This window comes from Triticum aestivum, chromosome 3D (assembly GCF_018294505.1).
Source record: "Triticum aestivum cultivar Chinese Spring chromosome 3D, IWGSC CS RefSeq v2.1, whole genome shotgun sequence".
Lineage (NCBI taxonomy): Eukaryota > Viridiplantae > Streptophyta > Magnoliopsida > Poales > Poaceae > Triticum > Triticum aestivum.
Window position 1 is genome coordinate 464,821,455 of NC_057802.1, and position 14,052 is coordinate 464,835,506.

At 46.8% G+C, this 14,052-nt stretch overlaps 1 protein-coding gene across 2 annotated transcripts; it reads right to left on the reverse strand.

Annotated features, from left to right (window-relative positions):
* Positions 1-9,034: 9,034 nt before the first annotated feature.
* Positions 9,035-14,042, reverse strand: LOC123079707 (protein ESMERALDA 1). Of its 2 annotated transcripts, none has more exons than XM_044502505.1 (10): positions 13,479-14,042; positions 12,454-12,523; positions 12,024-12,091; positions 11,825-11,913; positions 10,907-11,104; positions 10,590-10,794; positions 10,293-10,460; positions 9,956-10,123; positions 9,685-9,875; positions 9,035-9,575 (listed from the first exon to the last, which is right to left on the reverse strand). In XM_044502505.1, exons 1-10 carry the CDS (start codon positions 13,857-13,859, stop codon positions 9,413-9,415), a joined length of 1,701 nt encoding a protein of 566 aa, XP_044358440.1. In that variant the 5' UTR covers positions 13,860-14,042; the 3' UTR covers positions 9,035-9,412. The 2 variants fall into 2 exon arrangements, with proteins under 2 accessions (XP_044358440.1, XP_044358441.1); XM_044502506.1 differs by having other exon boundaries at positions 12,454-12,519; positions 13,479-14,020.
* Positions 14,043-14,052: the final 10 nt, after the last annotated feature.

The window sequence follows — 14,052 nt, forward strand, 5'->3', positions numbered from 1 at the left end:
ATGGCTGGAGTGGTTGGTGGCGAGGGGAAAGTTTGGAACTTGGGCGTTGGAGCTCAGGAGCGGATGGGCTAAGGAGGAAGAAGGCGTGGGGTAAAAAGATGGATCCTTATCTTCTTATAAAGGCAGTGAATATCAAGCTTCCCCCCACAAGCCTTAAAACTCGCCTATTCCCAAGGGGTCATACGAACGGCACGGTTGGATTACCCAAACCCGTATTGATAAGAATCCCGCGATAAGGGGATACGATCTCTGCTTTGACAAGACGTGTCAATAAAGACCGCACCTCGAAACGCGAAGCGGGAGGTTGAAAAATTGGTTCGAAATAATAATAAGGCTAGAACATAACGTCTCGCCGGAAAAGCTGTCAGTAGACATGACTTGTTTTGTCCAAGTATATTGCCCTTGTGGTTCAGGATTGTAACTATTATACAGATCCGGATATAGTTCTTTTGGAGTATTCAGGGGAGGAGCATGCCTTGCAATGCCGAAGACAATCTGCGCGCTGGACACATCGTTATTGAAGCCTGGTTCAGGGGCTACTGAGGGAGTCCTGGATTAGGGGGTCCCCGGGCGTCCGGGCTATGTGATGTGGGCCGGACTGGTGGGCCGTGAAGATACAAGATAGAAGGCTTTCCCCCGTGTCCGGGTGGGACTCTACTTTGCGTGGATGGCAAGCTTTGGCGTTCGGATATAAAGATTCCTTTCTCTACAAACCGACTCTGTACAACCCTAGGCCCCTCCGGTGTCTATATAAACCGGGGGGGTTTAGTCCGTAGAGGCAATCACAATCATACAAGCTAGACATCTAGGTTTTAGCCATTACGATCTCGAGGTAGATCAACTCTTGTAACCCCTATATTCATCAAAGTCAATCAAGCAGGAAGTAGGGTATTACCTCCATCAAGAGGGCCCGAACCTGGGTAAACATTGTATCCCCTGCCTCCTGTTACCTTCGATCCTCAGGTGCACAGTTCGGGATCCCCTACCCGAGATCGGCCGGTTTTGACACCGACAGGCGGCGAACCCCAAGCAGGCAGCAACAAGGGTGGGCCGACTCCTAGCAGGCGGCCATTTCCCCCTTGGAGTCTGTGCGCCATTAACCAGATGAGATGGGGTGTGGCTACAGTGAGCGCCCGCCAGGCGGCGGGACTGTAGCCACGCTCCCCCAACAAAGCCTCCGTCATCAGGGGCGAGGCTACAATATAAAGCAGTCAACATGGCCCGCAGGCGGCGGGCCCTACCTGTCGGCCGAGATCACGGCAGTCGGCGGGACCCACCAGGCGGCGGGCCCCAGCAGTCGGCGAAGAAGCTAGCGACTAGAGACACTGACAGCCGGGTCCTACACCCAGCCGGATTACCATTGTATCCTTGGGGGTAGGCCTATATAAACCCCCCAAGCTTCTCCATGCGAGGGGTTCACAACCTTAGAGATCAGACACACCACATAGAGAGAGGAGTAGAGCTAGCCTTGCCCTTCTTCCTCCTCCAGCCAAACAGCTCAAGGAGCAACCTTGTAGCCACCTTGTTGACATAGTGATCATGCGGAGACCCCACAGAGCAGGACTAGGGGTGTTATCTCCGAGGAGAGCCCCGAACCTGGGTAAGATTCGCAGGCGTATGCGGTCTCGCTCACTCCCGCTTCTAGAGCCCGGCGACGTACTCTTGTCCCCATCCATGATAAGCCACCCCCTGGCATGTGTCACACGATATCCCCGACAGTTTTCCACTGAATCGCATATTCAAGGATCATAGAAGTTATACCATGAAATATAAACTCTTAATTATAAACATGAAAATATAATAAATATAATATTATTGCCTCGAGGGCATATTTTTAACGGCTGCCACACCAGCGCACCTCAATATCCTGTAAACCCTCCACTGACGACAATCACCCAAGCGATGACAACTCCGGGAAGCTCAAATCCACACGAACCCCCACGGCCCGTGTACCAGGTCGTTGAAGGAGGTGGCTAACCACGTCCATGGACATCCAAGTTGAATCCAGCCTAGGGACGTGTCGGGGGTGATGTCGCGTCAAGGAGGGAGCAACCCCGAGTGGAGAGAGAGCAGTGAAGGGAAGGACGCTGAGAGACCTGGCCACGGTTGCGGGCCAGTTGGCGGCGAGGTGGGCGCTCGAAGGTGGTGGCGGCGGGCTTGGGAAACCTAATCACCCCTCGAATTGTCACACAAGGACGATGCAAAAAAAGGCTCATTCGCTTTTGATGTTTACTCAAGAAGACATTTTGCACATCCTTGACTCTCCTCTTTTTTATAACTATAACTATGGGCACAAGATTGATGGTGTACCAATCATCGACATGACTTCTCAAAAGAAAAAGAAAATGAGATGAGAGTTCATGTTAAATCTACTGTGAAACTGAGGTCAAAAGGGGTGTGGACTAGGAGCACTTGGCGGCACAACGCTCCGAAATCACGGTCGATCCTTTGCCCGCTCTCGATGCGTGCCACTTCCGACGAAATGATTTGTTATGTGTGAATGCACGATCAACGCATAGAACCGAACAATATGTACCTGTGCTGCGTCATTTAAAATATGTGCAGCGCCTACATTAGAGTACAAAACATCGTGACGGGACATCATAGTAAATTCGGCAGATAAAGTCTGCAAACATTAACTGGATGAAAGACTTGTGCACGTCGTCTTGATTGTATTTTTTTTCAAGAATACGTCAATGGTGTATCATATTTTTATAAAAGGGAAAAAATTACAATGCGAACATCGATCACCCGGGCACCCACACACACCTACAAGAAGATCAATCGTGATCTCTCACAAAACGATCTAATCCACCCACACCTACACCTACACTATGCCAGTCGTGAATTTCGTCAAGAATGGCTCTAGCTAACTCATTGCAGTCCTTGACTTGTTCCGGTCGATTGAACACCTTAGCGTTCCTCTGCTTCCATAACAACCAAGCCGCAGCAATGACGACTGAATCAGAGCCTCGCTTGTGCTTCCCTTGAAAGCCAGCTCGTGCCCTTAGCCACCTTGATTGTATCTTGTAAAACAGTGCATGTAGATAAAAGCTATTCGTGGGGGATGTTTGTTACCGTGGGAAACTAGTCGTGTCGGAAGTGAAAAAGATGTGAAGGTTCACTGTCGCAAGTATAAAGAACATGGAGGTCCGGCGTACACTGACACGTCTACGGTCCGCTCTTAAAAAATGAATGTACGTAAAGAAGAATTCGAGTCGACAAAAAATTCACTTGAACACGATTGATATTAACACTAATAGTATACGGTACAAGTTCACTAGCACCCAACAACCACATACGGTGCTTACAAGAAAAAAAATTACAAAGTAGTTAGAAATACTAGTCCGGCACACGCGGACAGATGATGATCCTTGTTTGTTTATTGAAGAATTACAGACATATCAGCTAAATATAAAAGCAACATTAATCCTAGAAATTAGCGTAGTAAAATTTTGATTTTCCTAAAAAGACATAGTTTTGTGGAATTTGTATCATGACTTTTCACGGAAGTAAACTTTTTAAAACCATGAAATCCACCATTTACTTCTATTATATCGGGACGAGGTTCTCGGTTTTTACAGAAGACACATAACTTCATGGAACTTGTTCCACATTATCTAAACCTTGGAAATGATTTAAATCAGTTAAACATATTTTTTAAGTTGAAATAATATTTAAAAACTTGGTAAAAACATAAACTTGTGAAAGATATTTTTCGGATTAATTAGTCGCTAGTTAGACAACCTGAATATTAGATGTGTTGTAACGTGAGGGTCAACACATTTATTATCCCTCAGAGATCATTAAGAGTGTGCAGAAGAATACAACCCTATGCTTCTCTTAAAGAAAAATATACGTTGAACTAAAATAACGAATACACCCGGACTAATATATTGATTCGGAACCCTATGCTTGTTTAGTCGTAAGATATCAGATGAGTGCTCCTATGCATTTTCGGGTCATGAGTACGCTCTCAATAGAAAAATTGACAGCCTCAATCGTATGATCAGAATGGCTTCTATAGAAAATAAAATCCTAGCTTAATTCTTCCAAAATGCCTGTAGTGCGCATGAGCTTGCAATCATTCCTTGGTCCAAAGGTGTGAAAAGAGTTATCATCATGACTATTCTACCTTGAGGTCCTTGGCCTAGCACGCACATTGTGGGTGCCTTTGCCAGCGCTAAAATTTCCCACATCTTCGCACTAAAGTTTCTCTTTGTTTTGTATCTAGTGTCTAAAACTTTCTCTTCAAGAGAAGAAACAAAATCACTTCTTTCTCCTACCACATTTCCCTTTCTCCCTTTTCATTTCTCCTAGTTGCAATGTGCAGTACCGCAACCAGGCAATCTGTCGTCTCTGGTTCCAGTCACAATGCACATTGCGCATGCTCTATGGTGGGATCCACGCAATAAAACAGTGTCCGAGTTCGCCTCCATGGATTCTGGTTAGCCAAACCTTGGAACACAAATTTGTTGGTACAAATTTAGGAATGGTTAGGCCAACTTCAATCCGCGATGCCAAACGAACATCTGTTTTGTCCGGATTTTGTCCGTTTGGGTCAGACAACCGTGCACCCAACGCGCGGATTCATCTCGTCCAGGTGCATGCAAATTTTTGCAAATGTAATTTTGTCGGCGGACGTAGCTCTTTATGCCATCGGCCATAGTTCATGTCGGCAATAAAGCCAGCGGCCGGCAAATGTATGCCAGTCAAGCCCCAAGTTTCACGCCGTTAACAAAGTCAGCAGCCAGCACACTAGCCAGCCTTTAAAATGAATAAGTTTTCTCGCCAGCAACAAAGCCAGCGGCCGACACACTTGCCAGCCTGCAAAAAGAACGGGCATAGTCCACAACCGAAGCCTCCCTAGTTCAGGCCTCGGGTGCTCGCAAACTTGTAGGGCACAAACTTACTCCGCTCATGAAAGGTTTTATGAACTATCGCCCAAAAGACGAATCCTTTTTGCTCGGCAGTCTTGGGATCTTGGCCTATCTCCATCCAACTCTCGCAAATCAAAGTGTCCTCTTCTTTTTTGTATGATCCAGTGCGAATGCTTTGGTTCCTCCTTTGTGCCTCGGCTCTTTGGGTGAGCTCATCGATAAACAATGGCTCCTTCGCAATGTCGACCTCTTCTTCCTCATCTTTGCAATACATGTCATCATCTTCATGCCATGTGTTGCCATGGTCGTCGGCCTCTTCTTCATGGGCACCGAAGTTGTCGGCACCATCTTGGCCGCGGCCGCTTTGGCTTTGGGTTGTAGGGGAACGCGACAGAAAACGAAAATTTTCGGTATAGCGAGCACGCCCAGGACCACTATGGAGACTGCATACAAGGTTTGATCTGATCCGTACCGACTCGAAGCGTAGCGGAAGAAGAGTCGGTGTAGATCGTCGGTGCAGATCCCCGCAGCTAGGATTTACAACCTCCCAACCGCGAGGATGTACTCCCTCTCCGGACAGCCCTTCGGGAGGCGGTCGGACAGTCCCCCGGACAATGTCACGGACAGCCCTTCGGGAGGACCCTCGAAACTCGGACGGAGACTCGGACAGCCCTTCGGGAGGACACTCGAACAGCCCCTCGGGCAAAAGATCGAAACTACAATCTCTCTACGGGGTTGCACACATACGGTGTCAGCTATCCGGCAGGGCTTCGCCGTCCAGAACTAGTTCCTGCCGGAACCCAGACAGCCTTACGGCTCTACGAAACTCTTTTCGTGGGAGGGAGAGAAGAAGCCAGATAATGCATGGCATGTGTATGAGAGCAAGGGATGAGCTTTGGGCTGCCCACTCCTCTATTTATAGGAAAGCCAAGGGGTAGGGATGGCTCACAAAAACCCAAAATCCCCATGCAAATGTCACACATGAAGGGCATAATGGGGAGTGAAGTGGAGCTCCATGGAGCCCCACACATGTGGCCGGCCAACCCCCTTGGGGGACCCCCATGAGGAGCATGCTTGGCCCCCAAGCCCTTCTAGAAGCCTTTTGGAGATATCCCAAAAGGTGACTCACCATAAAATATCCCAAAAAGCACTTTCACTATTCACGACGACATTTTTCAGCGTCTGTTCGAACTGAAAATATTTATGTGGGCTTAGAACATTTCCAGTACCCACCAAAATTATTTTCAACGCGTTCCGAAACAATTCCGGTTTAGTGATTTTCATCTGCGAAAAGCATCTGAAGTGGCTCCGGCAGCTCCGGAACATTTCCGGTTTTTATCTCAGAAAATTCCAAAAAGCTTCCAGAATGATTCTGGCATCCTCCAAGAATTACAATTTGACTTAATGGTGTATCCCGAAACAACTTTTCGGTATCATCGAAACTTATCCGATGACCTCTCTCTGCGGTACGATTCCGCTGTCCGAAACTTTTCGGTGTCCGAAACTTTTTCGGTGATTTTCTCTCAGACTCCCTGTCTAGTATTCAGCAGATAGATGACCCTTAAGCGTGTGACCCTATAGGTTCGGTGAAGTATAGACATGACCTGGAACCCCTTCCGATCAATGATCAACATCGGAGCCGTGGACACCCATATTGACCCCTATACCCACACGAATGAATATTCGAGTGAACCTCCAGTTGCAGTGAGCTATTCCTGTTGCTTCGCGATATGTCACAAACACCCGAGGTGAGATTTATTGCATGCCTATGGACGAACAATTTCTCCACCATGCAAGTTACATCGTTACCGGTTTTGTTCTCTTTTCTCGTTTCCGTGTTCCGGCATCCCAGTGATCAAATCACAATGTGTCTGGCCAGACGATGATGGATGCCGTTACACCGAGAGGGCCCAAGTATATCTCTCCATCGTCGGAGGAGCAAATCCCAATCTTGAGCTATCTTGTTACTTCCTATACTTTTCGTGAACCCGAAAGCTGTCGTAATAGCCACCCAGTTACGGATGACGTTTAACAAACCCCAAAGTTCACGAAGCAAGCACGAAGTAACTTGATACTCTCATGGTCTAAGGAATTATGCAAACATTAACTATCTCAATGATATTAACCATAAACTTGTGACGAAGGTATCTCATAGCACAACATCAATCCGGGTTGATTCAACACAAGCGTTCTACCAAACTTGTGCCCTCAAAATTGCCGGCATAGTCATGCCCATGATCAGGAAACAGGATCATCATGCAATACTTGAGCTAGTCTTAGAGGCAAGACTAGGAATATATTTTACCGTTTATAATACCACACGTGCATATGAGTTCCCTCCGAGCCTCGTGGATATTGTAGACTCGAGAATCATTGCAGTTATAGCATGGATCATAAACATTCATTACAAACTTGGAGATACAAAATAACTGTTATTACTGCCTCTAGGGCATATCTCCTACATGGGTCTCGTCGGAATCGTAGGCATGGCCTTGGCCGTCGACATGGAAGGCCTGGCCACGACCCTCGTAGATGACGTTCTCCATGAACGCGGTGTAGTCAGGGTCGCGGCGTTGGGATTGGCATTTCGTCAAACAGCTTGCGGGCGCTGGGAAGGTTGGCCATAGGAATCGACCGGGGCTGCTTCCTTTGCATCCCGTCGGACGACTGGCCAGCGCCACTAAACCCAGGCGTGACGTTAAGGTCGATGACGGCCGGGGTGGTGGGGGTGGCTAGCGCAATGACGCTGTCGTCCGGTGACGTGGAGAATCGAGTCTGGCCACGCGGCTGCGACAGATGAAACCCGAGCGTCTCTGGTGTTATGGAGGAGCTCTGCGACTGGTACTGCGGAGGTCGAAAGGCCGACAAGCCTGTGCTCGCCGCGGCCATGGCGGCAACAGAGAGAATGGCCGGCCCGGGTCGGCACAACCCTAGCATGACGAGGGCCTGCGTCGTCACTGCCTGCGTGGCCTTGGCGAGGATGGCCTCGTGCTGGTCGACGACGGCCTTGTGTTGCGCGACCTGCTGCGTGGCTGCGGCCTCGGCGGCGAATTCGGCGGCTGCTTTCTTCTCTGCCTCCCTTGTCCACCAAGCCCTCCTCTTGGCCGATTCCTGGTCGAGCCGCGCGAGCTTTGTCGGCGTGAGCTCCGACCGCGGTTTCTTCGAGCCGTTCTTCTTCCTCGTGGGGCGCTCGGTGGCGGCCAAAGAGCCGGGTTTCTTTGGGACGCCAGCCAAGGAGGAGTGAGGGGAGAGGGAGCGGGAGGGTTTTGGGGAATGGGAGGGAAAGTGGGCACGGCGTGTCCCCGGTGGGCAGGCCAGGGGAGGACAAGAGCGTGTTATCTGTTTCGATGCAAATGCTGCCTAAATTTGGGCCATGAATGGGTCGAAAGCGAACAGAAAACGGACATTTGTCCATTTGCTCCACACGTTGGACCGGCGTTTTGTGTTCGTCTAACTCATGCGTTGGGAGTTGGCCTTACTTTCGTTTGGGTGAAAGCGTGCTATTAATGGAGTTAGCATTACTTTTGTTTAGGTGAAAGCGTGATGCCCTGCACTTTCATGTTACCAAAGCAGCAAGAGGACTGAAGTTTTCTTTATGAGGTCTCGTCTTCCAGACCGCGCAGGACGTTGAGCCCTTGATTTACTTGCAATTGGCAGCCTAACTGAAGCAGAAATCCGCCAGAGATTTCAGGGGAAGAGCAGAGCAGCCCACCAGCTTCTTTTCACAAAGTATCCTCGTAATGATGCGAGCAGACTACAGGCTCCATCTACTGCAAACATCCAAACCGGGCATGTGACCGGCCTCGGCTATGAAAGCTGCTTTACATTACTGCCGCTTACGTCCTCTGCATAATAAAAAAATGAGGTACCTCACTTGTTTACCTGTGTACTCGATTGATGATTGCTCAGACAATCTCCAGATAATGTTTCCAACATGAGACAAAAGCTAACGACAGAATTTCACCTTTTGGTGCTCTCCTTCTTTCAACTGACGAACTAATAATTCGTACGAGTGCAGTGCCAACAAGTTAAAGCAACGAAGGCAACCCTCAGGGCTCAGACTAGTGCAAATCTACCCCACATTGGATTACTCCAAAGAAAAGATATTACAGCGAAATTGGGCACATTAGAATAAAATCATCGACGCATTAGAATAAAGTGAACATTCTGTCTTCGCTTCAAGAATTATATATTATGATTTGTGTTTGCCTCCTAGCCTAGCAATGTACAAGGGAACACTACAAGTCTACAACCACACCAAGAAGGCCTAGAGATGGTTAAGACCTAAGAGATGCATCATCTATTGTAGATGAGGACCGGTGTATTGTTAGCCCCAGAATTAGCCTACATCAAAATGGCCTGAACATGTCTCTACAAAGGTCGACATGAGGGCCATGGAATGAACAACACTGCAACGGGGGTGCTTGACGGCGGAAAATCACACCACCAGACTGCACGCAAAGAATGATCACACTATACAATGATGCCAAAATGAATCAGGATCAGTCAACTCAAACCAGTCATGGCAGATGCTATCTAGCCTGGATGGGTTTAGGGCGTTCTGATTTATTTGGATGGCACATGCAGTCAGGGCTTGGAAATGTGTATACAGATTCATTTGCTCTTTTCATTTGAATACCCTTGGCATCGCTGTGCGATCTCATATTAAGCAGCTGGCGTTTTAATGACTTCCATCTGCATAAAAGGGGAGTGCAGTTTTAACAAAATAATACTGTATTTATGATCCCAAATCATGCATAGTGAAAAAGTAATCTTTTTCTGGCCATGAACCACAATAACATACCCGATACGCGGACTGTCAAAGAGTATGGCCAATCTTCTTTTATCAGGCTTAATTGTCTTCGAATGCCCACCATACAAGTATCTTCTATGACCAAGAAGGAAATGGGGAAAATTTCCACCTTGAGTAGTCACGAAAACCTCACTATGAACACAAACGCTGTAGTCAATAGCTGCCATCCTCGAGGAGAAATTCTGGAAAACATTGCGCTATGTTAGAGCAGCATACTTCAAAGTTCAGTAAGCAAGACTTTAGAGCTCCAATTCCTACAAACCTTGAACGGAGCAAGCTCTTCATCTGATGCCAATGTTTCTTTTGTCTGTAAGAGAGGGAACATTTCAAGGAGAGGAGCCATGTTCTTCTCTGCTTTATATATTCTCCCAGAAGCCAAATAGATTGAAGTCTTATTGCTGAAACCCATTCCACGAAGCATTAATCCAACCTAAACAACATACGACATGGACATGTAAATGACTGTAACAAAAATAATCAGCACCAACGGCTGCTGAAATCAGACTAGATTTGCTGGAAATATAGCTTGTATTCACTTCATCATGAAATTTCTAAAGCATCTTTTGTAGCAGTAACACCAACATTACATACTAGCATACCTCCAAAGGTGTAAGTGGACATTTCCCATTCATCCTTATTGCTCCAGGCCTTATTACACGTCCGGGCCTAGTAAATTTTCCACGCCAGCCTCTTTCCCTGGCCTCATCCAATTCCTTTTTTTCCTCATCACCGCCGTCAAAGACACAGCAAGAGAACGCAACCATATCCTGCAAAAACAAAAACAATGGATGACGGTCCTCGTCTGGTAACCATGTTCATGCCCATATTTCACAAATGAAATTCAGACAGAAGAATGCAGAAGAATGAAGAACAGTCTTTTAAAGTAGAAAACCAACCTCTTCAAAACGGAGATGCACTGCTACATATTTCCCGTTGTTTTCCACACTTTTTTCTCTCATTCGAGAAATTAAAGTGTCAGATAAAGCAGTGATTGGTTTAGAAAACTTTAAGGCTTCAAAGTTAGCCAGGCATCTCAGTCGCTGAACAGCAGGCGGAGCATCAACTGAAAGCCGATTTGCAAAAGGTGATATCCTTATGAGCCTATAATTTATTCACAGACAATAGCGTTAAATGGTCATATAACAGTTAAACACAATAATATCAGAAGAACGTTTTCTTCGGAGCTGCAATAACCAAATTGGCTTCAACTCACCTTTCTTCAATCAACTTCGGAAGAACAACATCTTTGTAGTATTGAATAGGAGACCAAGCCTTTATCTTGAAATTATAAACATTACTCAAATTGTTACTAAACCGCTCCATTATGAATCCAGGCACCTTGTCAACCACTCGAACATCATTTTTCAAACGTTGGACAAAGTGGTCCTGGTCATAGATATCACTGAATTTGCTGTATCAAAAAATAAATATTAGTATCAAACCTTGGCAATTCTAGGCAAAATAAATAGGATTTGTTCATATTAAAGTTGACCTAAGAACAACAAGTTCTGAGAAATCCCCTCATCCAAACACACCCCTGAGATTTACATTTTATGAACAGCGCATTATTTTTCAGAATTGCCAGAACCTTGAAGTTCTGCATAGCTAACAGAAGGCCCATGCATGAAACACATGCCATCACAAATTTATAAAATGGAAACATGCTATCGTGTACAATAGTATATTAAAGTGACACATGTATGTGTACTAAATAAGTGACACATGTATGTGAACTAAACCTAACTGACTAAGTATGTATTTGTGTAGTTATATTGATGTTTGAATCCAATGACCATAGCATGGCACTACAGCAAGCAAAAACAAGGATAACAGTTCATAGCTAACAAACTGAGCTCTCTAGTGTGAATCTAGCGCAATAAAATGTTAACATAATATACATGTCATCGTTTGTGAAGTCTTTTATATTGTAGAGAATGGTAGAAGTTAAGTACAGTGCAACTGTCGTTGTTCAGAAAAAGATATCAATAACCATGAATTCATTTTTGTCAACCCTAACCAAAAGACATGGTGCAAAAAGACTATATACAGATAGTGGTACGGCGTATGAAAACCCAGTAGCATCATCAATAAGGATTACAATCAACATGATGCATATCAAAAAGAGAGAGACCTAGGATCCCTCCAAATGCTGTGGTAGTGAAAATTTGGGATTACAAGGGTTGCGTTCAGAAAACCAGCAACTGCGACTGCATTGCATATCTGCAGAATGATAGGAAATATCAGTGAGCAACACTTTGTAAATTACAAACTTTACAATACAAATTTATTTTGGTAATTGTCACAAAGAGCAACTGATGGAAAGTACCTACCGATGTCCTTTGCTGATTCAAACCACCATTTGCCTCCACATATATGTAGCCGTTTGGTTCGGGCAAACCTACCAAAGTACATAAGTAACCAATTATTGATCTGAACTTCCTTCAATATGAAATGCTTTGTGCGAAATGGCATCTGCCATAAGCTAAAATAGCAAAATAGAGCAATTCATACACTGTGGCCAAATTGTCAAATACATTAAGTACATGTCGTTTTGCAACTGTAACTTTCGTAGGACTCATACCAGGGCAATCAAATATAGAAAATGTGCCTACGACAAATCAGAGAACGCTCAATTGTAAATGTGCAGAAAAACAAAGCTAGGCTTCTTTGAAATTCATCAAGCCATATATCAGTAGAATGATACCAGTACATGAAAATCAGAAATGCAGAGAAATATTCAGAAGTTTTGAATTGACATACCATAGGTATTATTGCTTATGCAAGGTTGCCAAACACCACCTTTGTAAGCATGCCGCCATACAGTTGCTAGCTACAAAAATGTAGCAATATGAGAATACTAGTAAGTAGTAACACATGTATGTGAACTAAATAAGAGACACGAATAGGTAATAGAATGTGGCGGAAAAAAACGTATCTGAAAGACACGATAGAATGAAATACTAATTTTCTTATAGCATACAACATGAACATGAGCTATCACTGAAAAACAAGTCCTTAGGAGTTGAGAGGCCATCAGGCATACACAGGTTTCATACACTTGAATCATAAATTAACCTGTCATCACCGCTACTAATATGAAAGTCATGTTCAACCAGATGCTCCTAACCATGTGCATTGTGTACACACATTCATAAGATTCAACTTTTAAAAGCAATTGTTTTAGGCCAGCAGAATTGCAAACTGTTGGATGGATAGTTTACATTGGATTTTCCATAAGCCAATATGTGATACCGCGATATTTACAACATTTCCGCACATGCTATTGCTTGAAGCAGTTAATCTGACAAATTCTGAAACCACGATTATCTGATTCAGACCAAGATACACATTCTCTCCCAGTCGAGTAAAATACTAGGCCCCCATAGAATCTGAAGTATGTTTCAACAGGTGAAACACCATTAGTTTGCCCTGGTATCCACCCTCACATAAATTTCCACAATTGTATTGTAGTAATTCTGCAGCAATTGGGGGTAAAACTAACCCATATCTGTCCTAACCAGCACGCAGCACATAAAGCAAACGAGTATACACACCACTGTCCACAAGCACAAAACGACATAGTTCAGTCTCTGAAGACACGCTGAAAGTCAGCTCACATCCAATGATCCAACCACCCATCGCCGCACCTACGACAACCCGAGTATCCACAGAACTCGCTCGTCACCCAAACCGAGCAAACACTTTGATCGCAAACGCAAACTTCCAGCCCAGCAGGCCGGGGCCACGGACGAGCAGGGGAGGGGAGGGGGCAGCGCGGCACTCACCGCGTCCGTGGCGTTGTCGGCGTCCATTTCGGGGCGCAGGCGGGCGTACAGCTGCGGGCTGCGGTAGAGCGAGCCGGGCGCGGGGCGGGAGATGATGCGGGGCACGCCGTCGAGGGAGATGGAGCCCATGTAGAGCAGCATCGCGGCGACGTAGAGCAGCGGGGCGAAGAGGAAGACGGCCTGCCGCCGCAGCAGCGCGGCCAGCACCGCCCGCGCGGCCCGCCGCGCCGCGCCTCCCCCTCCCGCCGCCTTCCCCGCGCCCGCGCCGCCCTTGGCCGACGGCCTCCTCCCCCACGCCCGCCGCGGCGACGACGGCGGCGACGGCGCCGCCCCCGCCCCGCCGCCGAAGCTCCCCAGGCGGCTGTACGCGTGGTGCTGCATCGGAACCCCGCAGCAGCACAGGCGGCCGCGGACCGCTCCGTCTCGGGGCTGTGGTCAGAGGGAGCTTTGCCAGCCCAGGACTCGCGGCGCGCGGCCGATCGGGTCTGAGCTGATCGGCGGGCGACGCCGAGGGAGGGGAGAGGGGGAACGGAAGAAGGCGGAGGCGCTGCTGTGCTGCGACTGTTCAAAGAGG